This window comes from Euleptes europaea, chromosome 11 (genome assembly GCF_029931775.1).
Source record: "Euleptes europaea isolate rEulEur1 chromosome 11, rEulEur1.hap1, whole genome shotgun sequence".
NCBI lineage: Eukaryota > Metazoa > Chordata > Lepidosauria > Squamata > Sphaerodactylidae > Euleptes > Euleptes europaea.
In genome coordinates this window covers 15,624,497-15,650,827 of record NC_079322.1, presented here as the reverse complement: position 1 = coordinate 15,650,827, position 26,331 = coordinate 15,624,497, and the positions used below count along the sequence as shown (strand labels likewise).

At 44.9% G+C, this 26,331-nt stretch overlaps 1 protein-coding gene across 1 annotated transcript in view; it reads left to right on the top strand.

Annotated features, from left to right (window-relative positions):
• Positions 1-26,331, top strand: part of CNTNAP2 (contactin associated protein 2) — a 744,578-nt gene that overhangs the window by 328,937 nt on the left and 389,310 nt on the right. Inside the window, exon 11 of the mRNA XM_056857035.1 lies at positions 11,943-12,143. Coding sequence (XP_056713013.1) covers positions 11,943-12,143 — 201 coding nt within the window. The remainder of the gene's footprint in view (positions 1-11,942; positions 12,144-26,331) is intronic.

The window sequence follows — 26,331 nt, the reverse complement described above, 5'->3', positions numbered from 1 at the left end:
ACACATTTGAATGACCTGTCATGAGAAATCTTTCTTCTCATGCAAAATTAAGACACATGGGAAGAGAGAGATCAGCTTAGGGTTCTCCCTACCCCCATCATGCTCTTTTTCTATTATAGTTAGCATTGAGGGGATTCAGACAAGTAATCTTCCACCTGCAGACTGCAGTACTTGATTCATAAACTGGCCTTCAGTTATGATCAGAGACTCTGAGAACTGAGAAATGGACATGGCTGTTTACATGAATGTTGAACCCCTTCCTGGATCTGCTCAATGTTCTTATTTGAAGTTCAAATCGAACACTGTGCTGGACACAACTTTGTACCTATTTCAACAGGTTTTCTTGCATGAGTTGGTTTGTCTGATGCAGGGTCATGAGCATGTGAAGGCAGCCAATCAGAGCAGCTGTCAGTCTTGATGCAGGATGGAGAGTCATATAGGTGCCTAGAGAACAATAGGCCTTCTCCTGAAATATAGGCACTACACTTATGAGACTGTGCTACTACATGTACATATGAATTGACCCAGATATGAACTGTGTACCAGTCTTCACCATGAATAATCACAAAGTTATGCAGGATTAGGGAGACACTTGAACTCATCAGCACATGAAACTGCCTTATAGTGAACCAGATTATTGATCTATCAAGGTTGGCATTGTCTACTCAGCCTGGCAGTAGCTCTATAGTTGCCAGTGCTGAGTGGAGAAATACTTGGAGATTTGGGGGGATGGAGCATGGGGATGGAGCATGGGGAGGGTGGGGTTTGAGGAAGGGATGGTCTTCAGTGGGGGGTACAATGCCATAGAGCACAACCTCGAAAGCAGCCATTTTATCCAGGGGAACTGATCTCTGTTGTCTGGAGATCCATTGTAATAGCGGGAGATCTCCAAGTCCAACTGGAGGTTGGCAACCCTAAGTAGCACTCCAGGGTTTCAGGCCTAGATCTTTCACATCACCAACTACTTGATTCCTTTACTGGGATATGTCATGGATTGGTGGGTAATCAAACATCTGTAGCAGTAGAAAAGAGCAAGATTCCAGTAGCACTTTAAAGACAAACAAAATTTCTGGCAGGGTATGAGCTTCCGTGAGCCATGGCTCACTTCTTCAGCTGTGGCTCCCAAAAGCTCATATCCTGCCAGAAATTTTGTTACTCTTTAAGGTGCTACTGGACTCTCAGGAGGTTACCGCACTTGTATTCCCATTAAGAGTTTGAAAACGTTATAAAAAATACTATTCACACTTTGTTTGGCCTCTTTAGCTGTGAAGACTTCTTCCAACCATTTATAAGCTGTGGTATCCAAAAACCCTTTTAAAGCGATGTTTTTTATAACATTTTCAAACTCTTAATACATCTCTGGGAATACAAAGTGCGGTAACCCCTTCACTCTTTTCTACTGCTATTGACATACTATCATGGCTACCCATCATGATCTACAAACATCTGTAGTGATGGTAGAAGCAGATTATATATAAGTATTACGGATTATCTTTGATGTGATTCCCATTTGATAAGAGTTAGATGCACTCGCATAGTCTCTCTCATCCCCAATGTACACATACTGTGTTTTCATCCTGTTGCCAACTCTGGTCTGGTCACCAAGCTGACTTTGAGATCAGCACATGAACACATGAAACTGCCTTATACCGAATCAGACCCTTTGTCCATCAAGGTCAGTAGTATCTACTCAGACTGGCAGTGGCTCTCCAGGGTCTCAGGCAAAGGTCTTTCACATCACCCACTACCTCATCCTTTTACCTGCAGATGCCGAGGATTGAACCTGGGACCCTCTGAATGCAAAGCAGATGTTCTACCACTGAGCCAGAAAGCTTCTTCAATATCCTAAGGAATATCCTTAGCATAGCAGTACAGAACACTGGCCAGGGGGGTATTTTCCATTGTCCTTTCCTGGATGAAAACAGATCTGTAAGGTGATCTGTAAGGTCCATAAGAGCGTGTTGCAATGAAGCAAAATACTCTGTCATTTCTTCAGAAAAACATTTGTTTCTCACTTGGAGAAAGGATGACCTTAGAGCCATGAATAGTTAAATGTGTATTTTCTTGTGTGAAATTTGCCTTGCACTTGATAAAGGTCTTCTGAGGTTTAAGCTAATCAACCTCCACGTACCTGCGGAATTTAATCTCGTTAGAAGGAGATACCTTGTGCCCCCTGCGGAGAACCCATCTGCTAAGCTTTGCTTATTTTTGAACATATGACTGGAGCCAATTATGCTGTATTGGGTTCCCCCCCCCCCTCACACATGACTTCAGCTGCCTCCTAACATATTGCAGGGCATATTTATTGTATGACTGAGCAAACAATTAGAAGTTAAAGAAATTCATGTAGGCAAAGGAAAGGTATGCGTGGGACACTGTGAAACTGCACTACGGGTATCTGCATGCATTGTTTCTAGTTGACAAATTGGTTTCTAGTTGACATAGTATTCTAGTTGACAAATTGGGAAAATGTGGGTTAGATCCTATTATTGTTAGATGGATCTGCAACTGGTTGACAGATCATACCCAAAGAGTGCTAGTTAATGGTTCCTCGTCCACTTGGAGAGAAGTGACTAGTGGAGTTCCTCAGAGATCTGTGCTGGGCCCTGTGTTGTTCAACATCTTTATAAATGATTTGGATGAAGGAATAGAGGGGATGCTTATTAAATTTGCAGATGATACTAAATTGGGAGGGGTAGCAAATACGGTAGAAGACAGAGCCAAGATGCAGGATGATCTTGACAGGCTGGAGAAATGGGCTAGAACTAATAAAATGCACTTCAACAAAGACAAATGTAAAGTTCTGCATTTAGGTAGGAAAAATCAAATGCATAATTATAGGATGGGGGAGACTTGTTTGAGCAGTAGTGTGTGTGAAAAGGATCTTGGGGTCTTAGTAGACCAAACACTGAACATGAGTCAGCAGTGTGATGCTGTAACTAAAAAGGCAAACACAGTCTTGGGCTGCATCAACAGAAGTATAGTGTTCAGATCACGCAAAGTGATGGTATCGCTTTACTCTGCTCTGGTTAGACCTCAACTAGAGTACTGTGTGAGCAGCACAATTTAAGAAAGATGTAGACAAGCTGGAACGTATCCAGAGGAGGGCAACAAAGATGGTGAGGGGTCTGGAGACCAAGTCCTATGAGGAAAGACTGAAGGAGCTGGATATGTTTAGCCTGAAGAGGAGAAGACTGAGAGGGGATATGATAACCATGTTCAAGTACTTGAAGGGCTGTCATTTAGAGGAGGGTGCCAAGTTGTTTTCTGTTGCCCAAGAAGGTCGGACCAGAACCAACTGGTTGAAATTAAATCAAAAGAGTTTCCTCTAGACATTAGGAAGAATTTTCTAACAGTTACAGCAGTTCCTCAGTGGAACAGGCTTCCTTGGGAGGTGGTAAGCTCTCCTTCCCTGGAGGTTTTTAAGAAGAGGTTAGATGGCCATCTGTCAGCATTGCTGATTCTGTGACCTTAGGCAGATGATGAGAGGGAGGGCATCTTGGCCATCTTCTGGTAACTAGGGGTGTGGAGGGGGGAGGTAGTTGTGAATTTCCTTCATTGTGCTAGGGGTTGGACTTGATGGCCTTGGTGGTCCCTTCCAACTCTATGATTCTATGATCATGGCAAGTGACCCCGTGCATTTTTATAACAATATTAAAATATGTCAGGTAAGTCGGGTAAGATAGTATAAATATGTATGTATACTAACTTACCACAGTCGGGTAAGTTAGTATAAATACATATTTTAATATTGTTATAAAAATTTAATTCCATATTGATAAAATATTGTGTTAAATTAACAGAAGCTACAGAATTATACACACACACATACACACACACACACACACACACATATATATATATACTATGATTATTTATAGATCATATGTATTATGTAATCTGAGGAAGTTATCGAAACAAGACGCAACCGGGGTCTTTTCATCATACCCTGCTAATTATATCTTGTATATTGTGTATTTTTTGTTAGTATATCCTCCAGGTATTAGCTGGCAATCTCCTGCTATTACAACTAATCTCCAGCCGATAGAGATCAGTTCACCTGTAGAAAATGGCTGCTTTGGCAATTGGATTCTATGGCATTGAAGTCCCTCACCTGCCCAAACCCCGCCCTCCTCAGGCTCTGCCCCAAAAAGCTCCTGCTGGTGGTGAAGAGAAACCTGGCAACCCTAATAATTGGCTGTAGTGAGGGAAAATCCCCCCAAAACCTAATTGCCGCATAAAAAAGCATTTTAAGAGCATTTTAAAAACTTGCTGTCCCTTGACATGCTGCTTTGTAATTGGCTGTCTACTGAGAGCCAGCGTGGTGTAGTGCTTAAGAGTGGTGGTTTAGAGCAGTGGTGTCTGATCTGGAGAACCAGGTTTGATTCCCCACTCCTCCACATGAGCAGTGGAGGCTGATCTGGTGAACTGGATTTGTTTCCCCACTCCTCCACATGAAGCCAGCTGGGTGACCTTGGGTGACCAGTTCTGTTAAGAGCTTTCTCAGCCCCATCTACCTCACAGGGTGTCTGTTGTGGGGAGGGGAAGATGATTGTAAACCGGTTTGAGTCTCCCTTAAGTGGTAGAGAAAGTTGGCATATAAAACCAACTCTTCTTCTTCTTGCTGTGAGAGAATCAAGCTTCTGTGTCCTGCATTTTGCCTTATGCATGGGGATTTCAAGCTTGCTGAGCTCGGGGAAAAGGGCAGAATTGGGTTAACAGAGGGACGGGAAGTTCCAGGATTTGTGAGGGCTGGCAGGGAGGTCATCTCTAATGGAGGGAATACGCATACATAACTCCAAGGAACAACCAAGCGAGACCAGGGGAGACAAATGTGAGTGAAAGTACCCATGCATAAATGATCATACTGTCTGTCCATGCTGACTCTTGGAAAGAGTGAACTTTGAATGCTGGAGGATTTCAGCTGGAAGGGTAACATCTGGTTATCTGAACTAATGTTATCACTGTGTAGTTAGTCCTTTTGATTTAGCCTCTGTTATTTTAATCCTCACTGCTCACTGTTCTTTTTTAGAAATATTCTTGCACAATTTTAATAAATCTCTTTAGCTACCGTATATCTTGTGGTGATTTGTCTTCAGGTGGCTTCAATCGAATTCCAGTACCTAGGCCTACATGGACCTACCAGGTTAATTGTTTTGTGGAACTCGCTTCGCAGGTGGTCTGCCTTGCAGGAGTGACTTTCTTGACTTTAATCCCAGGAAGGTTGGAAGCTTACCCCTTGTCTCTTGGCTGTTCGGGTAGTGAAAAGGGGCTGGTGGCAGCTACTAAGAGGTGTAAGGACTCATACCCCAGGGTTTTGTAATTTTGCGTGTTGCTGTTCCATCTCAAGAATCCCATGGACTAGGGGTTCTCAGTGGTTGAGTTTATTAATTGAGATGGGAAATAGCAGAGAATAGGCCAAATAAGTGTTTTTGCACAGGCTCTGGTGTTCTTTAATATCCTCAACTACTGCATGGCACATCTGCTTTGCTAAGTGAATTTAGTGTTTAAGCAAAATGCCATATGGCCTCACTAGAGACTCAGTACAGGAACGACGCAAGCAACAGCAGCAGCCGTCCAGGTTCACAGAGACTTTCCCCTTTCATTTATTATTAACTGTAGAAGCGTGTGGAGGAAGAATGCATTTTCAGAAAAGCTTGTAAAAGATGCACTAATCATATTTCTAAAGGCGTCCCACTCTGGTCTTCCTTCTGCAATGAGCACCTTTGAACATTTTGAGAGAGTACTGCAAGCCCGATCAGACAGCTCTTTAGAAAATTTGAGCTCAAGCTGCTGGAAACTCTTTGGGGAAAACCATCCCTTGGCCTTCTTGATTGTCTACTGCAGTGGTTCCCAAACATTTTGAGTCATGGAACACTTTGCAGGAGAGAAATTTGTCACGGAGCACTAATTTTCACCTAGCACCTATATAGGGCCGATATGATGGGCAACAGATGGCAAACTTTGAGTTTGGCACAGTCAACACAGACTAGCCCTTTATAGTTATGGCTTCACAGCACTCTGCAGGAGCTAAATCGTTTCTAATCGATACCTACACACAGTTCATGGCCACAAAAAATCACAATTTTGAGATCTTGTCACATTTATTTTATTTATTTTTCATTCCAGTCTCTTCACAGAGCACTAGGAGTTGTTTCGCAGAGCACCAAGTGCTCCGTGAAGCAGAGTTTGGGAACCGCCAGTCTACTGCATGGTTCAGTTCACGCTGGGTTCGCCAGCCAACCAGCATTTGAAGGAATGTCCTGATTTGGGACTCCTGCCAGATGTCCTGTTCTATCTCTTTCCTTTTTTCTTTCTTTCTTTCTTTTTTAGTCATTGGAAGTACAGATTAAATCTTTGGCAAGATTTCATTCTACTGTCATAACATCAAGTGAGTTCGGCTGCCCTTTATTTCTGCCTTGGCAAAATGACACGTTTTCATTAAGGTAAAAGTAGGGCAGTGAGCCAGTAACCATTTTTCCAGCTTGTCAAATAGAACTCAGCAGCAGTTTCTTCTTCCCAGCCACAGAGCAACATTCCAAAGGGCAGAGGGAAGGGACGCCCCATCAAGGAGGGATAGGGTTGCTGACCTCCAGGTACTAGCTGGAGATCTCCTGCTATTACAACTGATCTCCTGCCAATAGAGATCAGTTCGCCTGGAGAAAATGGCTGATTTGGCAATTGGACTCTATGGCGTTTAAGTCCCTCCCCTCCCCAAATCATGCCCTCCTCAGGTTCTGCCCCGAAAACCTCCTGCCAGTGGCAAAGAAGGAGCTGGCAACCCGAAGTAGGGAAGCAATTCCCCAATGAGTGCTGTTCCAGGAAAGGGGAACAGGGAAAGACAGTCAAAGAAGGAACTGTGTTGGTCTGATCCAGCATGGCTTTTCTTTTGTTCCTATGGGTTTGTAGTGCTTGTTCCTCTCTGCTTTCATCCTGGCCTCTTCTAGTTCTCCCGAGTCCCTGTCCATGCTTGACTTGCACAAAGTCAAATATTCGGCATTATTTGGGGCCGCTTTGGTCTCGCCACCATTTTTTAAACCCCCTCCCTCCCTTACCTGCTGCTGGCTGGGTCTGCCACTGGCTTCAGAGCCGGTTGGACGAAAAACTGAAGTTTGTGCTGGCTTCCAGCTGGAATTGAGGGCACCCTTCAGTTCTTCCTCACCCCAGTCAAACTCCCTGTGAGGTTTGGCTGGGGTGGGAATGAAAATCTGAAAGCTGCCCTGGCTCCCAGCCAGGAGGCAGCACAACCTGCAGTTCTTCCTTGCCCCAGTCAGTCTGTGTGGAGTTTGGCTGGGATGGGGACGAAAAACAAGACTGCACTTGCTTCTAGCTGGGAGTGAGCCCAGCCTTCAGTTCTTCCTGGCCGCATCCGAACTCCACATGGATAGAATCATTTTCTATCCAATTATTGCTCTCCTAAGAAGACAAACTCCACATGGATTTCGGCCAGGAGGGGGACACAGAACGCAGAACTTCAGCTATGCACCCTGTATTTTTGGGGGGCTGGGTTGGGTTTATTAACCTGAACATTTTTTTTTATTTTTCAGGAATTGACGAATTAATTATTACGGTTTTTCTGGATTTTTTATTTTATTTTTGGGTCTATTAAACCAGAACTTGAAAATTACCAAAAACAATTGGTGCATACCCCTGCTTCTAAGTCAATTGGTTCTGATGCCTTTTAAAAGGTGTAACTCTGATTAGGATTGCATTGTCAATCACCATCCTGGTCATGGCAAATGGAAGAGGGCCGCCATTAGGGTGGGCAGCTGACCAAGGCAAAACTGCCCTGGCCTCATCATATGCCTTTAACAGCAACTTGAATTGCTGAATCAGGAGATTTAGGTTTTGCATGACAAAAAGTTTAATATTATCTGCAGCTCGAGACTCAGAAGCAGGGGCCAGCAGAAAGTTTGGTAACTGTAGCTGCCATACATTGGATTGAATCAGGGCAGTTTTTCTGCTGGTGGGAAAGGGAATGCAAGGTCCTCTTGAGCCACCAAAATGGCTAAACTGGGGACTGTGGAACAGGCATGCACAAAAAGGCATGTGTAACGGGGTTGCATTAAAGAGGGGAGTTAGGTAGGACTGAATGCAAGGCCGGCTGGATCCAAGGTGTTCTGTTTTCTGTGGAACAAGCATGGCACTGGGCTGTGCAACTGGTCTGGCTCTAGAGCTGATAAGGACTGAGCATACAGGACTGTTGTCCTGCCCTGCCATGAATGAATCCCTTGGTATGGCACAGCTGAGCTGCATTTGTGCCAATAGAAGCTTTCGTAGTAGTGGCTGGACTGGAGTTAGCATCTGAGTGTGGACCCAGAAGAAGAAGAAGAAGAGTTGGTTTTTATATGCCAACTTTCTGTACCACTTATGGAAGAATCAAACCGGCTTATAATCACCTTCCCTTCCCCTCCCCACAACAGACACCCTGTGAGGTAGTGGGGCTGAGAGTGACTAGCCCAAGGTCACCCAGCTGGCTCCATGTGTAGGAGTGGGGAAACCAACCCGGTTCACCAGATTAGCGTCCGCTGCTCATGTGGAGGAGTGGGGAATCAAACCCGGTTCTCCAGATCACAGTCCACCGCTCCATACCACTGCTCTTAACCACTACACTACGCTGGCTCTCTGTCCTCTGCTAACGATGCTGCAACTTACATACTTGGTCCTGTGAATTGCTTTCTCAGCACAGTAGCCAATGGGACCAGACACACCCCAATATTAGGAAAATTGTTTTCTATCCAATTATTGCTCTCCTAAGAAGACAACAGTTCAAGGAGTATTAGCGTTGCAGCCATTTGGTAATCCCAAATCTGAAACCGTGTGTGCAAAAACCCGTCCCGTTCTGCCCAGTCTGTGTTCATGTCAATGCTGCTTGTGTAAAGGCCATTGAAACCAATGGAGGTTGCCTAGCAACTCTGTCTTCCTTCCTCTGATTCATGTTAAATCAATGAAAACAAATACCAGCCTTTTCCAAGATTACACTAGTAACTCTTTAATTTGTACTGTGCCCGTTTCTGTGATTACAGCATTAATAATGGAGTACATAAGAAAAGTACAATTGAAAGTATTACTCTAATGATGAATAGCTTAATCATAATTCTTTCATAAATACACTCAACAGTACCCTTTAATTAATTGTTTAACATATGCCACAAATGCAGAGGTTTCCCATCATTACCAGTGGAATATTTCTATCACATAATTGCAACAAATGATTTTTTTATTTTTTATTTTTGCCGACACAAAAATATTTGTATTGGGGGAAAATATGATTATTGATTAGCTTTCCTGTTTGAAGCGGTAATATGGTCCAATATGGAGGCAGCTTTTTTCCACAGTAGCCTGGATCGATCATACTGGATTAGTATCTGGCCACTTATATCATCTCAGGGTCCTTTCTGCTGTCTGAGATAATGTGGCAAAATGCTAACCTAGTTCGATTGATTCAGGCTAGTGTGGAGGGGAGCTGCCTCCATGTTGGACCATATTATCTCTTCAGACTGGTCCCAAGAGAGACAGACAGACAGGTCTACACAGGCACGCCCATATAGGATGTGTCTGTGCAACATCATTTCCCAATATTGTGTCACACTTTAATTTAACCGAGAAACAGAGCCCAGAATGGACAATGCAGACAGGAGCAGGCTTGAATCTTATAGGTGGGGGTCACCAGAAAAAGGGATTTACAGTGCCATCCTAGGCAGAGTTGCGCACTGCTAAGCCTGTTGACTTCAGTGGGCTAAGAAGTATGTAACTCAGCTCGGAATGGCACTGTTAGCCTCCAGCAAAAAGTATTCCGGACCATGGTGGTGGAAAGTGTCATCAAGTCTCAGCTGACTTAGGGCAACCCCATAGGGTTTTCAAGGAAAGAGATGTTTGGAAAGGGTTTGCCATCGCCTGCCTCTGCGTAGCAACCCTGGACTTCCTTGGTGGTCTCCCATCCAAGTTCTAAACAGGGTTGACCCTGCTTAGCTTCCAAGATCTGGCGAGATTGGGCTAGCCTGGGCCATCCAGGCCAGGGCATTCCTGACTATGCCTCTTCTCCCTTCTCTTTCTCCTGTGGAAGTGAATGGGTGCCATTTCTTTAATCGAGGTTATATATTTGAGGATAGTGTTGTAGTAAGAACTAAATCTGCTACCACCCTTGACACTGGGTGGCCTTGCCAACAGAACATTCACAGAGATATACTATCTCAATATACTACAGTGCAACCCTAAGATATACTACATCATGGTGTAGTGGTTAAGAGCAGTACTTTGGAGTGGTGGACTCTGATCTGGAGAACCAGGTTTGATTCCCCACTCCTCCACATGAGCGGCGGAGGCTAATCTGTTGAACTGGGTTTGTTTCCCCACTACTACACACAAAGCCAGCTGGGTGACCTTGGGCTAGTCACTCTCTCTCATCCCCACCTACCTCACAGGGTGTCTGTTGTGGGGAGGGGAAGGTGATTATAAGCCGGTTTGATTCTGCCTTAAGTGGTAGAGAAAGTCGGCATATAAAAACCAACTCTTCTTCTTCTACACACCCATGAGTTATTTGAAACATGTGGTCCTTCCAAGTGCACACTTCATGTATGTTGTGATGGCAAACATTTTGCTAATTTCTAGTCCACCTTCCTTAAGAGTATAGGCTGAAGTCGACTACAAATCCCCAAAACACTGAATCAATACCATTGAAATAATAATAATAATAATAAAAAAGGCTGTCATAAAGAACAGTCGGAGTCCCCACTGCTTGAGACCATTGTTGCATGTGCCTTTTGACAAGGAACATCTTCACACTTCTTTTGGAAAGCAGCCAACCGGAGCAAGCTGGTCAGATAGGCTTCCCAGGAGAGAGAGTTCCACAGCTACAGCCTGAGGCTGACTCACATTGTCAGAAGCAGCAGCAGTAGATCAAGGAGGATTAGTAAGGGAAACTCAAATAGACACAACACCATACAAGGGAAGGCAAAAAGGTATGCTCCTTGTACCAACTGGGCCTCCCCATTCCAAAGATTCTACCTGCTTATTGTAAATTTTAACTGTCCCCAAGTACAGAGTGCTTTTCTCCAAGACCAGATTAAATGCACTGCCATTGGGGGAGTTAGCAGGCAGATTTTCAGGGGTCCCCTTTTCCAAGCAACTTTGTGATTGTGGATCAGGGAGTTTGGACACTGTTTGGCATATTTTTTTTGTAGATTGTAAGAAGCATGGTCTTGCCAGAGTCAAATGGATCAGAATATACATTCAGAGGTGGGGACCTGCCCTAAAGCAAGATATAGTTGCAAAGTTATTGGCTGATACTGACCCAAATGTAACCCTCGCTGTGGCAAAAAATTTATCTATGGTTTTTAATGATACCTCTTTTTAACTGAACTGTTTAGATATTATATTTTTGTATGTATGGTTATTTATATATTATGGAATGTACTGAATTTGTTTTGGGCCAGAAGCATAAAGAATGGAATAAAGGAAAGGAGTTTCCCAATTTTGGTGTCACAACCGAGAAGGCTACTGGGGGGCTGCCCATCTTCTCTCGGAAGGCCTTGAGCGTTTGTCTGGGGTTTGCCCCTGAAAAGTGACCTTTCAAAAAAGTAAGCCATAATTCTCTTAGAGGTCTTGCAGTAGTGGCTCTTAGTACAAAAACTCATAGAAAATATCCGTCGTGAATCCATCTCGTCTAAATTTCAAGACTAGAAGGGGACGTGCTCCCACAACTATTGAAGGAGATGATTTTAGGATATAATTCTGTCACCTGTCTTAGACACACAACTGTTCTAAAAAGAAATAGCTCTACATTACCGTACCCAACTTCTGTCCTGTGAAAATTCTTCTCTACCTCAGCCTCAGATGACTCACCTCTGATACTGTCTGCACACTTAATAATGATACAACACCTCCTCTTAAAATGCCAGAATCCATTAAACTTGGGAGGGGTGTCTTTGTTTTTCTTCCAGAGGACAAAGTGTGGACCATTGTGAATCATAACCTGCCGATGCAGTCCGCAGTGGCGAGCAACAAACCAGAGAAGCACGCTTCGCTGCAGCTTAACTACAACGCCACCATGGATCAGATCTCTGCCATCACCAGCAGTGCCGAGTACTGCGAGCAGTTCGTCTCCTACTTCTGCAAACTCTCCAGGCTGCTGAACACCCCAGGTAGGCAGAACGTGGAAAGTTGCACTGCTTTGTTCTTGTGTTGTTGTTTTTTAAAAATCATCTGGCTTTGCAGTTGGGCTACATCCATTGAAATTGAAAAGACTTGACTTGGTTGGGCTTATTAACGTGAGCCGTATTGATGTGAGCTGTCCAGGATGAGGTATTACAACACTAGAAATATTATCCTTTACTTTAAGTACCTGATCCATACTGATATCATTTTGGCTTACTTCCATTTCGTGTTCCTGACCAGGGGGTTATGTAGTGTCCCCCTGGGTCTTGCAGTTGTTTCCATAAGTTCAAGTTTTAAAGTTGTGGAAACAATTTTTCTCTGCATACATTTTCTTCTCTTAACTCCAGTCTTACTATGAATTCTATTCTCATTGCTGCTGTCATCTTGTTTCTGGTCTGATGGCCAGTGGTTAATTCAGAAAACACTCTGACTTGGAAGTCCAGTGTCTACTTTTAGGTATGCATGGCTGGGATTGCTGTAGCTACTCAGTGGTGAAGCTCCTATGTGCGTGCTTAGAAGGACTCCTTCACATATGCCATTGATATGCCCTGTCATTGAAAATGAGGTCCAGAGATCTGTAGAGCAACTTCATATGTGAAGAAAAAGGGGAGAGGGCAGGAAGTGCATGTCTCACACTTCCTGTTCCCTCCACATCTTAGATCTGGTTCAGATTTTTGGTAACCTCCATATGATTGGCTATGGAAGCCAACAATCTTGCAATTTCTATGTAGAGGTGTTTTCTGAACACACAAACCACTTCTGTTCTGATAATCTTCCAGGGAAATATCATATCACTCCTGATCACAAACATTGATGGTACAATGCTTCCCACTAGGGCAACACAATGGGGCCACCCGTACTTGAGATAAGAGGTTCTGCATTAGTGGGGAACTTCTTAAATATACTGGGGAAAGTTTAGTTTATAAATTTAAGATGTCTGAAAATACACATCTGTACCATGCATGTCCATTGTTCTTTCTGTAGGAGTATCAGTTAAATGATGGAAACAGAGAGGACCATAAAATGGATCTCTGGCAATTTGCATTATCTTGGAGTGGGTGATCAGAGTCCTGTGATGCACAGACTCTCTAATTCTTTCCTCCCCTACCACCAGGGTGCTACAAGATTTTAGGTGTTTTGACCACTCCAAAGGTCAATGCATATATCGTACTTTTTCCTCACTTGAGAATGCTTTGAGGATAAACTTGAAACATATCCAATTAAACCTGGGGTCTCAGTACTCAAGTAAAGATCATGTTAACAAACTTACTAAAACAGAGAATGCTAAATTAAGACTAAAAACAATTTTCTCACAGTTCAAAATAAGTTAATACCAGAATGGTTTGTATTCAGCCAGCTTTTTCATCCAGCCTTGCCCAATTCTGCTCCTTACTTATAGACCCTGTCCCAAGTGGCTTTTATATGTGATTCTCAGCATGGTTTAGTAGAAAAGAGCAAGAGTCCAGTAGCACCTTAAAGACTAACAAAAATATTTTCTGGCAGGGTATGAGCTTTCGTGAGCCACAGCTCACTTCTTCAAATACAGCTAGAATGTGAATCCATCTGTCTTTAAGTAGAGGAGAGTGAATTCAGACAAGCATTAGTATGTAAATGTTAACAGTATGTAAATGTGAATAGCAGACGTGATGGGATTAGGTGTGGTATGCAGAAGAGTCTGTGATGTCCAGGGGAGAGCTGGGTGTGGAGAAATCAGCATTGGTAATGAGCCATGAATGTAAAGACCTTGCATTCATGGCTCATTACCAATGCTGATTTCTCCACACCCATCTCTCCCCTGGACATCACAGACTCTTCTTTATACCACGCCTAATCCCATCACGCCTGCTATTCACATTTACATACTAGTAGAAAACGGCAAGAGTCCAGTAGTACCTTAAAGACTAACAAAAATATTTTCTGGTAGGGTATGAGCTTTCGTGAGCCACAGCTCATTTCTTCAGATACCTGTTAGTCTTTAAGGTGCTACTGGACTCTTGCCCTTTTCTACTACTGCAGACAGACTAACACGGCTACCCACTGTGAATTACATTTACATACTGTTAACATTTACATACTAATGCTTGTCTGAATTCACTCTCCTCTACTTAAAGACATATGGATTCACATTCTAGCTGTATCTGAAGAAGTGAGCTGTGGCTCACGAAAGCTCATACCCTGCCAGAAAATATTTTTGTTAGTCTTTAAGGTGCTACTGGACTCTTGCTCTTTTCTACTACTGACTACAGACTAACATGGCTACCCACTGTGAATTATCAGCATGGTTTGGTGGTCTAAGACAGTTGTTCCCAACCTTTTTGGAATGGTGACCCGCAAGACCAAATGGTGACCCATCCAAGGGGTTGCATTGGTTGCATCCATCGCACATGACCACATAGGTTCTTTTCTCTACAAAGGTGAAAAATCAATGTAGGTAAATCACATAAAAATGGCCTAGTTTTCAACCCCATTAGGGTACAAGGTGTTCAGTGTGGTACAAGCTGTGAAAGCACCCCTGGTTTCCAGCTAAACTTAGAAGACATATATGGTTCTTGGGAAAGAACCACCATGCCTAGGAGGATAGATGCTACTCATAAGAACATGAGAAAAGCCATGCTGGATCAGACCAAGGTCCATCAAGTCCAGCAGTCTGTTCACACAGTGGCCAACCAGGTGCCTCCAGGAAGCCCACAAACAAGACGACTGTGGCAGCATCCTGCCTGTGTTCCATGGCACCTAATATAGTAATACTCAACCAGCATTTGCTCAAAACTTTAACCACCTTCAGAGTGGCTGAAGTGTAGGCTTTCATCAGGGCTTGTGTTGTGATAAGAGGAAAGATTCAACCCACACATTACTAGATGTATGAGCAGTTACAGCAACCAAATCCATCCTTAAGCATGTCACGTGGGAGAAGTGGTGTTATCACAAGGGGTCTTTTCCACCAAGTGGAGAGCTGACAAAACTCCCCGAGGGCAACCACCTGAGACCCGGGACCGCTCTCTCTCTTCTCTGCCAGATGAGCCAGAGTCGAGTTGGAAGAGGTATGCAGAGATGAGGGGTGAGGAGGGGGTGAAGATGGCAGATGGTGGCAAAGGGGTTAGCAGTTCAGAGCTGGGTGTGGTACGTCTCCCACAGCAGGAAGATGGCAGTGAGATGCTGTGGGGGCAGGGCAAGAAGGGGCCGTGGCTCAGTGGTAGAGCCTCTGCTTGGCACGCAGAAGGTCCCAGGTTCAATCCCTGGCATCTCCAGTTAAAGGGACTAGGCAAGTAGGTGATGGGAAAGACCTCTACCTGCGACCCTGGAGAGCCGCTGCCAGTCTGAGTTGACAATTCTGACTTTGATGGATTGAGGGTCTGATTCAGTATCAGGCAGCTTCATGTGTTCATGTGTTCTAAAAGCCTGGCTGCTGAAGGAACGGCACTAAGGGGAAGCCCATGTAGACACCTGCCTTTTCCTTGCTTCCTCTTGCTTTTCCACGCACTGAACAGCTCCCACCAACCCTCCAGCCTTTCCTCCTTCCTTCCAGCCACTACCATAAAGTTCCTAGTTCCCCTAACATATTCCCTGCCTCCATTATTGTCACAAAGGGAGGTGGAAGGTGAGAATGTGGGAAGTTGAGAAGAATGAGGAGAGAGGGAATGATGCAAGGGGTGGGAGTGGCCATTGGGGAAGGCTGGCCAGTGACCAACTGTCCAGGGCTTTGCGAACCACTTTTGGGTCCTGGCCCACAGGTTAGGAAATATTGGTCCAAGAGGAACCCTCCTTCCCTTTTCCCGAGCAGAAAAGTTGGTTGGACCCATCCCGATACATTTTATTTGTCAGGACCAGAACCTTCCCTTGCCTTTTGGATAATCAAAGGCACTTTGATGTCCCTTTCCAGATTAAACACTGACTGAAAGCCTTCGCTCAAACGCCAGCTTAACCCTTACCTTGGTAATCCTACAGGGGGTTACTCTTCAAAGAACCTGTTGGAATTAGCAAAAAACAAACTTGTATTTTATTATTTCACATTTCAATGATAGCAATTTCAGACCCAAAGCACAGGATTTTTCAAGGAATTAGATGTATTATTATATTTTTCTCCTCCGCATTTTGCTTGCAAAGGAGGAAGAAGGGAAAACATACAAAAGCAGATCATTTTTATGCAGACCATGACAAAGGATCCTATTGTACTGTTTGCATAATGCTGCGGGATAGTCTGTACACATCCCAGAACACAGATTCACACAAAAGAAAAGCAGATGCAGATACATTTTCGACTACTGTAAACAATCTGTTTTTCAGTTCCGTTCACTAAGTTTCCCGCCCTGGTGTTCATTTTTGTTCCTCCTGTTTTGGAAATGTTTCTTATAACATATGATGGTGCCCTCTTTATCTCAGAATACATGATTTTGTGTGGCCTCGCTAGAAATTTTACAAATCAACCATGTTAGGCTTGCAGGGAGATAGAACTATGTTGTTGTTTTTCTTTTAGGATGAGAGCATTTATGCCATATCACAATAAAAATTCCCCATGATGCTGACATTGAACTAAGGCTGCATCTACCCATTGCAAAGTCCTAGCGTTGGTTGGGGAACAACATGAGGACATCCTATCCCATGTGCGATGGGAGTTTTGTACCTCCCAGATGCACACTGGGAGCCAGCATGGTGTAGTGGTTAAGAGTGATGGACTCTAATCTGGAGAACTGGGTTCGATTCCCCACTCCTCCACATGAAGCCAGCTGGGTGACCTTGGGCCAGTCACCGTTCTCTCAGAACTCTCTCAGCCCCACCTACCTCACAAGGTGCCTGTTGTGGGGAGGGGAAGGGAATGTGATTGTAAGCCACTTTGAGACTCCTTGTGGTAGAGAAAAGTGGGGTATAAATACCAACTCTTCTTCTGCTTGAGATCAAAGCAGGCAGGGAAAAGCTGCTTTGGCCGCCCCGTCCCTCCCCCCCAAAAAAACTGTTTTTGCGTCCTAAAATGGCCCAATGGAGCCACTATTGTCTCTTTTGTAAAAATCATATTACTTACGTGATTACATGTAAGCTTCAAAACAGTGTCAATATCTACAGGGCTATCTGCAGATGCAAAAACAGTATGGGGAGGGGAAGCTAACACAACTTCTCCCTGCCTGCTTTGATCACACATGGAAAGAAGCAGTGTGCATCTGGGAGGCACAGAAGTGCCATTGCTCTAATTCTTTGTGTTGTACCCCAACAAAAATGGGGACTTTGTAATGTGTGGATTAGGGTTGCCAGGTCCCTCTTCGCCACCAGCGGGAGGTTTTTGGGGCGATGCAGGAGGAGGGCGAGGTTTGGGCAGGGACTTCAATGCCATAATGTCCAATTGCCAAAGCGGCCATTTTCTCCAGGGGAACTGATCTCTTTTGCCTGGAGATCAGTTGTAATAGCAGGAGATCTCCAGTCACCACCTGGAGTTTGGCAACCCTGCCATGTAGGGATGTTGCAAATAATAAGTTGTTAATAGCAGGGATGTGCTAATACTCTGAAACTATACTCAGAAGAAAGCTTCTCTGAGCTCAGTGGGGGTTTACTCCCTAATAAGTGTGTTTAGGATAGTGGCCCTGGGAAATCTTCCTGCCTTCTTAGGGGCTCTAGAGCTGAGCATCAAAACGCTTGCTTAGGTTTGACCAAAATATCCATACTTGCTCGCATTTTGTTATTCTTGCTAAATGGCGCACGGACAGTGTTTGGATACCACCTACTGGAAGAAAAGAGGCAAGAGAGTTTTCAGCTTTCTGCCCCTGATTGCTTGTGACTCGTATTGAATAGATTCTCATTCCCTTGGAATTGCTGTTGGAATCATAGAGATGTGTTACGGTTCACATCTTAGTAAGAGAAACAATAAAGTGGCAAATAGAATATTTAGCTTCCAGAGTGGAAGGTGTAGAATGCAAGGGTAGAGGAAAAAACTGCAAACAGAATAGCTGCATATATTTTTTAGAATAACATAATATACCTGTTGGAAGTCTCGTTTAAGCCTGAATGTCTCTTTTGTTTCCCCGTCTCATAGCTAGTCTTTGGCTCAGCATTGGTCAATGGGATATTTTCAGTATGTGTAAATGTTAACATACAAGAACACGACATAAGAATGCAAGGATTTGTTTGCTGGGTCATACTTAGGGTTGCCAAGTGCCAGGTGGTGGCGGGCAAACCCCCGCCAATCCACCTGGCCGGCCGCTGACCAGCTGAGGGTCGGCGGGCAATCTGTGCAGGCAGGGACAGGTCACTTCCGGTTCACATCCGGAAGTGCTGCGCTGCAAAGGGCCGGTTTCCACTCAAACTCCCAGTTTGTGCGGTAAAGGCCTGTTGCGATGCGGCACTTCCGGGTGTAAAACGCATCACAAGGGGTCATTTGAGGGGGAAACGGCCCCTTTGCAATTCAGCACTTCCGGGAGCGCACAACCCCCCCCCCCACCTCCACTCCAAAAACGTCCCGCCAAAGAAGAAGAGGGACCTGGTAAGCCTAGTCATACTAAATATTCAACTGCACCAGCACCCCAAAATTCTCCAGCACCAGTCAGCCAGATGTCTTGAAGTCATGAGTAGGACACGGTGAAAGCCTCAACATCTGGTGATGATGTCAATTAAACACCGTCTTGTTTTCGTTTCTGTAAAATTCTTCCCCCCTTTGTAAAAATAGTCCCTTGGCATGCACAGGGACAATCTGATTTTTTTTTTTTTTTTGCTTTAGATGTAACGGCACCCCCCTCTCTCTTAGACTCCATCTGAAATACCACCTATTTTGTGAAGCCTTTGTGAAGCCCTCAGCTTGCTTCTTCAGCCATTACAGAGTACAGAGTTGAAGTTTAGGGTAACGTACCTTGTGTCTTCTGTAACAGTCAGCCATTAGTTATGGGTTCGCCTCAGTTCCCATATATGTGGTGCCCCATTCAGATCACACCTGTGTTTTGTGTGGAAAAGATGTTTCAGCTCCCCCCATGTGTAATTTTCCCAAATTCAAGCAATCCGGGGGGCACCCATTGGCTCCACATGTGTGGGAACTGAGAACCCACAACTCACAGCTAATAGTTACACAGGACACAGAGAAGGGGCCCCAGACCCAGCCATAACATATAAAGAAGTATTCTAGGGGGTTAAGCCCAAGACTACAGAAGAGGTGGCATTAGAGACAGAATTTAAAGTAATATATATAGGGAGAGGTGACACTACATAGGTATCTTGGGTGGAAGAGCCCAACATACGTGTAGATACAGGTGTAGGGCTACCAGTAGGGTTGTCAGGTCCCTCTTCGCCACCGGTGGGAGGTTTTTGGGGCAAAGACTGAGGAGGGCGAGGTTTGGGGAGGAGAGTGACTTCAATGCCATAGAGTCCAATTGCCAAAACAGTCATTTTTTCCAGGTGAACTGATCTCTATCGGATAGAGATCCATTGGAATAGCAGGAGATATCCAGCTATTACATGGAGGTTGGCAACCCTAGTCCAGGTGGAAGAAGGGACTTCCCAGCATCCTGCTAGTGTTGCCAACCACCAGGTGGGGCCTAGAGATCTCCTGGAATTACAACTGATCCCCATACTGCATAGATCAGTTCCCCTGGAGAAAAATGGCTGCTTTGGATGGAAGACTCTATGGCATTACACCCTCCTGAACTCTTTCCCCTCCCTAAACCCCAACCTCCTCAGGATCCACCCCCAAATATCCAGGAATTTCCCAACACAGAGTTGGCAGTCCTACTGTCAGCCTTCAGAGCAACAGAAATATCTATAAAACTCTTGTGTGCTATTCGCAATTAATTCTATTATTGCAGCTATATACACATGGTCATGCCATCTCTCTGAATGTCAGAAGATAAGTAGGTTAGTTATATTGCTTGTTTTCTTAACCCAGACATAGCTTGATTTGAGGATCATAAATAGAGGGCAGTGAATGATATAGATATATGTATATATAATTATTTTTTAAACTAGGAACTCTATTGATTAATCCAGGGTAACATAAAAATCAATGAACGTGCTTGCTGCAAAAATTGATTTGCACATGAACTAGCATAATCTTTTAGCTGCACCCAGTGCTTTGAAATTTCTCGCCCTTTGACGAGCAGTGTCATTGTAGAGATGGTGAAACACCGAGTCAGGCTTTCAGACAAGACCCTTGCCAACCTTGAATCAGAGTGGCCTAATTTGCAAGCCCCATGGCGCCAAGTGTTAAGCTGCAGTACTGCAGTCAAAAGCTCTGCTCATGACCTGAGTTTGGTTCCAACGGAAGTCGGTTTCCGGTAGCCGGCTCGAGGTTGACTCAGCCTTCCATCCTTCCGAGGTCGGTAAAATGAGTACCCAGCTTGCTGGGGGTAAAGGGAAGATGACTGGGGAAGGCACTGGCAAACCACCCCGCAAACAAATTCTGCCTAGTAAACATCGGGATGTGACGTTACCCCATGGGTCAGGAATGACCCGGTGCTTGCACAGGGGACTACCTTTACCTATATTACATCAAATGTCAAGATGAAAACATTACTGTGACCAAAATATCACACCCTCCTTGTTACCTGCTCGTCTTAACCAAGGCGTTCCAGAAGCTGTTCTTGTGAGTACTGCTCTGTATAACTTGATTTATATGGCCGTGTGTTCCAGAGGCCTGGTAACGCTTCGGTAGTTACCTTCTCTTCCTTGGTCCTTCCTGGATTATTGATTTGCACTGTAGTGGAGTAGCAACTAACAAACAGTACAACAGGTTGTTCTGTCTGCCCCCCCCCCCACACACACACACACATGCTGAGTCAGTTTGTAAATGACCGATTCACAGTTAACAATGCAATCATATACAGAACCCTTAGCTTAGGAAAATCCTCTAGATAGGTTGCTTCGCCAGTTTTTATTTCATTTTTTCCTCTAAAGGAATGTGCAAGTTATGGAAAAGTCGCCATTATCTTAAACGCATCAGATTGCAAATTGTATTGCAGTCCTGACTTTTTTTAAATTAAATTTTATTTTTCCAGCACAACACTTACAAGCATATACACATACACATATAAGCATGACCAATAAGGTTGTTACATTATATTGGAGCTTACCTTTGAAATTATATTTCAATTGTTAACATCTATGACTTACATTTCTCCATATTCTCATTATGTTTTCATATCTAATAATATTCTTAAACATTTCTTATTTTGATTTTTGTACTCCTTTGATTTTTGTATTTTTGATTTTCTATCCTCAGTTTTTAACTATTCGAATAAAAAATGCATTCCATTTTTCATAAAAATTCAGAAGTTGATCTATTATGTATTAATTTTGACATCGTTGCATATTCTGTTAATTTGCTTATCCATTCAGTTATTAACTGAATGGATAACTAACTGACTTTTCCAAAGGTTTCTGATGTGTATTTTCAATTTAAAGCAAGACCCCATCCGCCTTCCAGTGTCTAACGGCAAGCCTTCACTAAAGTTCCTCCAATGTAATCATGTCTTTCGTTCTGCTTTGTAAGCACCTAGGCTTAATTTCAAAAATGAAAAATGCCAAGGGAAAAACTGCATACTTTAATCATAAAGCCCTTTCCTCTTCATCTCATATACATTTTGGCTGGTTCGAAATAGCAGACGGAAGATATTCAGCCTATATAGCAGGGGTGGGGAACCTTTTTCCTGCCAAGGGCCATTCGCACATTTATAACATCTTTCGGGGGCCATACCAGGTGTAGTCTCCCGGTGTGGGGGGGAGAGGCTAGGGTTGCTAGGTCTCCAGCCACCACCTGGAGGTTGGCAACCATAGGAGAGGCCACACAGAGAAGGCCTGCAGGACGCCCCCACTCCCCCCTCCCAGGTGGGAGGGCAGCCAGCGGTGAGCCCCAGAAAATGAGGCACCAGGGGGGCGCAGCCCACAGTCGATTGGCAAAAGAGGAAGGGAGGAAGGAAAACAGAGAAAGAGGAAAAGGGAGGGAGGGAGGAAGAGAGAGAAAGGGAGAAAGAAATGAAGAGAGGGGGAGAAAGAAAGAAAAGGACGGAGAAAAAGAAAAAAAGGACGGAGGGAAACAAAGAGACAGAAAAAGAGGAAGAAAGAGAGGGAGAGAAAGGAGAAAGAGTGACAGAAAAAGAGGAAGAAAAGAGAGAAAAACCTCCCCCCCACACACACACACCTGCACATGCCGGCCTGCGCGACCGGGCCCCATCCTCCCCATCTCCCCCGCCCACACATACACCCGGCAGCGCATGGAGCCCCAAGCAACCGGGCCCCAGCCTCCATGCCCTCCCCCCAGAGTCCATAAAAAAAAACCCCAAGCCCAATCAGCTCCCGCATGCATGCTCTGCCACCGGGAGCCGCCGGCCTCTTCCCCCCCCTCGCTGCTCTACAGTCGACAGGCTTACAATGTGCCGCAGCGTTCCTGCACGCCGCAGCTGTAGGGGGCAGCCTTGGAGGAAGCGTCCCTCCCTCTCCCCTCTCGCCGACCAACAACCGACAGTCGGTGAGAGGAGGTCCAAAGGGCGCTACAAGGGAGCTGTAAGCCGTGGCCCCAGGAACACCTTCGGGGAGGACCGCCCTGTGCCCCGCCTCTGCGGCAGGGTTCCCAGAGCTTCCGAGGGCCACAAAAAATGTCCTCGGGGGCCGCATACGGCCCCCGGGCCTGAGGTTCCCCACCCCTGCTATATAGGCTCACTCTTCAGTATTACGTCTACACAAAGGCCAAGGTCTATTACAATAGGTTTGTGGGGTTAATTCTTGGTGAGCTGTGGCCCAAATTGAGCTGTGAGATGCACACATACAAAATGGGAGCCTTTTTTGCTTATTTGAGTGTCTTTAATTAGCAAATGAGCATATCTAATACTCAGAGGTCTGAGGGGAGATTGGTGAATGGCCATCGACTAGCTGTCAGACGTTCACATGATGTTTAATTAGATGAATCAGAAAAACGAACATATCTGTATGCCATCCGCAAAACTCACCTTTGGGACATGTACATACACAACATCGTAGTGGAGATCAGGGTGGGTCACCTACAAAAGTCTCCTTTGGCTAGGGTTGCCAACCTCCAGGTAATAACACAAAAAAACAGCACACTGAGTCGATGTATTCCATTATATTAACACATATACTAAATAAAGTTATAGATCCAACACAATACTATCTTGTACAAAAGCAGACAATGGTGAGGGCTTGTCACTAGGGTTGCCAACCTCCAGGTAATGGCTGGAGATCTGCTATTACATCTGATCTCCAGGCGACAAAGATCAGTTCACCTGGAGAAAATGGCCACTTTGGAAGGTGGACTCTATGGCATTACACCCCATTGAAGTCCCTCCCCTCTCCAAGCCCCGCCCTCCTTAGGCCCCACCCCCAAAATCTCCACATATTTCCTAACCCGGGGCTGGCAACCTTACCTTTGGCACGGTATCGAACTCTTATGCTTTGAAGACCTCTTGATTGTGCAGAGTCTAATCAGAAAAAAAAAGAAGAGCTAAAAATAAATTATCTTTTTTCTTTGAAGGAACAGATCTTTCTCTCAGATTGCTGTCAGCTCAACACAGGTGGTAGTAACCCGGGGGGCTAGGTGAGGGCATCATGATCAAAGACTCCTATCCAATGTAATCAGGCTGATTGTCGATGGCACTTCACTGCTGTACCGTGCTCGGCTTTTTATTACTGTTCTTTAACAACTTCTCACTTGGCGAAGAAAGTAACGGCAAATGAAAGTTGTCATTTCCTAGCTGGGTAAAGATTTTCCGTCCCCCACCCCAGCGCAAAATGTCTTCCTCTGTTAAAACTTCATTCTGTTTCCTAAAATACTATCGGTCTGTATCAATATGGAGATTTGTCGCTCTATTCCAATCACGCAGAGCTAGGTTGTGCTTTAAAAATAATTGTGCAGAATTGGATCAGACATCACAAGAGGGGCTGGGAAAGCTTCCTGATTTAAGTTGGGGTGATTTTATATTATTGTGGAAAGCTGCTGTAATAGTAGCACTACATAGGGTTGCCAGCTCCAGGTTGGGAAATACCTGGAGATTTGGAGGGCGGAGCCTGAGGAGGGAGGGGTTTGGAGAAGGGAGGGACTTCTATGACATAGAGTCCAATTGCCAAAAAGGCCATTTTCTCCAGGTGAACTGATCTCTATCGGCTGGAGGTCCATTGTAATAGCAGGAGATCTCCAGCCACCACCTGGAGATTGACAACCTTACTCTGCCCGAAAAATCTCCAGGTATTCCTCAACCCATAGTTAGCAACCCTAACAATAAATTAATTTATTTTGAGTCGAGTTTTCTCTCAGGCATGTTTTACATGTTACATTGACATATTTACAGCGGGGAGGATAGTCCCGGCCAGTAAACATCAATTGATGTTGTATGTAGTTTTCATATGTTTCTTCTGACCTCTGCTGGTCTGCAAAACGTCTGACTGAAATAGTCATGTGTACTGTCATTGAGACACCAATTGAAATCTGTGGGTCGTATCCCTCCACACTACGGGCCCCATCCCACGAGGCTTTTGTGCAAGCTATGGTTGCCAGGTCCCTCTTTGCCACTGGCAGGGGGCTTTTGGGGCAGAGCAATGATGAAAAGTTAAATGTAAAGGTGGAACATATTTAAGAACTTTTACTTTGGCTTCTTATTACACATTGGATTGTATAGTTTGCATATTTCGTGTTTGCATATGGTTGTATAAAGCAGTTTTTGTTCAACTACTACTGATATAGTCCTTCTGTGTCAGACTTGTGTTTCACCACCTGGAAATTGGCAACCCTAGCTCTACATAGGCTGTAATTAGGGCAGCTGCTAAAATCTACCCCCACCAGAAAGCAGGGAGATACCCTTGGCTTTGATTAGCGTAAGGAATAGGCTTGTCACTCCCCTGTCGGGGAATGGGATCCCCCGCCTCCAGGTTCCATTGCCCACCACTGCTTCAAGTGACAGCAGGAGGGGGGGAATTAAAGGAAGGATCACGTGCACTGTCACATCACTTCTGGGGGAAACCCAGAAGTGACAGAGGGTGGCTTTAGGATTTCCCGGAAACTTTATGGGAAAACCATGCAGTTTCTGGCAACTCCTAGAACTACCCTCTATCACTTTTTGGATTTCCCCAGAAGGAACACAATGGCACTGCCGCAATTCTCCTGCCAGTTACCAAGCCTGGCAACCCTAGGGAGTAATTTCTGATTCATTCTGGTGCCAGACCCTGTGCTTCACAGTGCATGCCTGGAGGATGCTCTGGGCTCCATATATTCAGTCATGAACTGAGTCACAAAATCCATTCTCAAAATGAAACTGAAAAGTGAAACCATTTCACTCCATGACTTCCTAGAACAGAACCCAGCAGCTCAACACATCCCTAACTATATTTTTTGAGGGTGGGCTAGGGTTGCCAACCTCCAGGTCCTAGCTGGAGATCTCCTGCTATTACAACTGATCTCCAGCCGACAGTGGCGAAGAGAGGCAACCCTGGGGGGGGGCTGCTCTTGGGGTTACCAATTTTGGCTGGGGAGCTTCCTGGAGATTTGGGGGGCAGTGCTTGGAGCAGGAAGAATTTGGGGAGGTAAACCAGCAGTAGGGTTGTCAACCTCCAGGTGGGAACTGGGGCGGTCCTGGAACTTCAGGTGATCTCCAGACAACAGAGATCAATTCCTCTGGAGAAAATGGCAACTTTGGACTCTATGAACTCTATGGCTGAACTCAAAGTAATTAAATGGGTCCTCCCATAATGACTTCACAGCGTTAACCTTCGCAGCTGAATGTGTTTTGTCTACAGGTGACGCTATCTCCTTTCTCCCAAAAATGCTATGCACAACCCTCTCAGCAGCTAGCAGACGAGGAACAGCACTACATTGACACCTGATACGGGGCCAACTCTCTCCCAGCTAGATAAGTGAATAGTCCTTATTCAGGTTTTACTGCAGGAGATAATCTCACAGCTGCTGCCTCGCCGCCGTCATCTTCAGTCAGTAAATAGTATCTCCTGTGGGTGAATTCTACGGCATTACAACTCTGCTGAGCTCCCTCCCTTCCCCAAACCCTGCCCTCTTCAGGCTTCGCCCCCAGATCTCCAGAAATCTCCCAACATGTAGTCAACAACCCTACCTAACGGATGTGATGCCATAGACCCTTCCCTCCGAAGTGGCCATTTTCTCTGTGGGAAGTGATCTCTATATTCTGGAGATCAGTTGTTATTCCAAGAGAATGCCATCTGGTGGTTCCAGGAGGCTGGCTTTCCCATCCT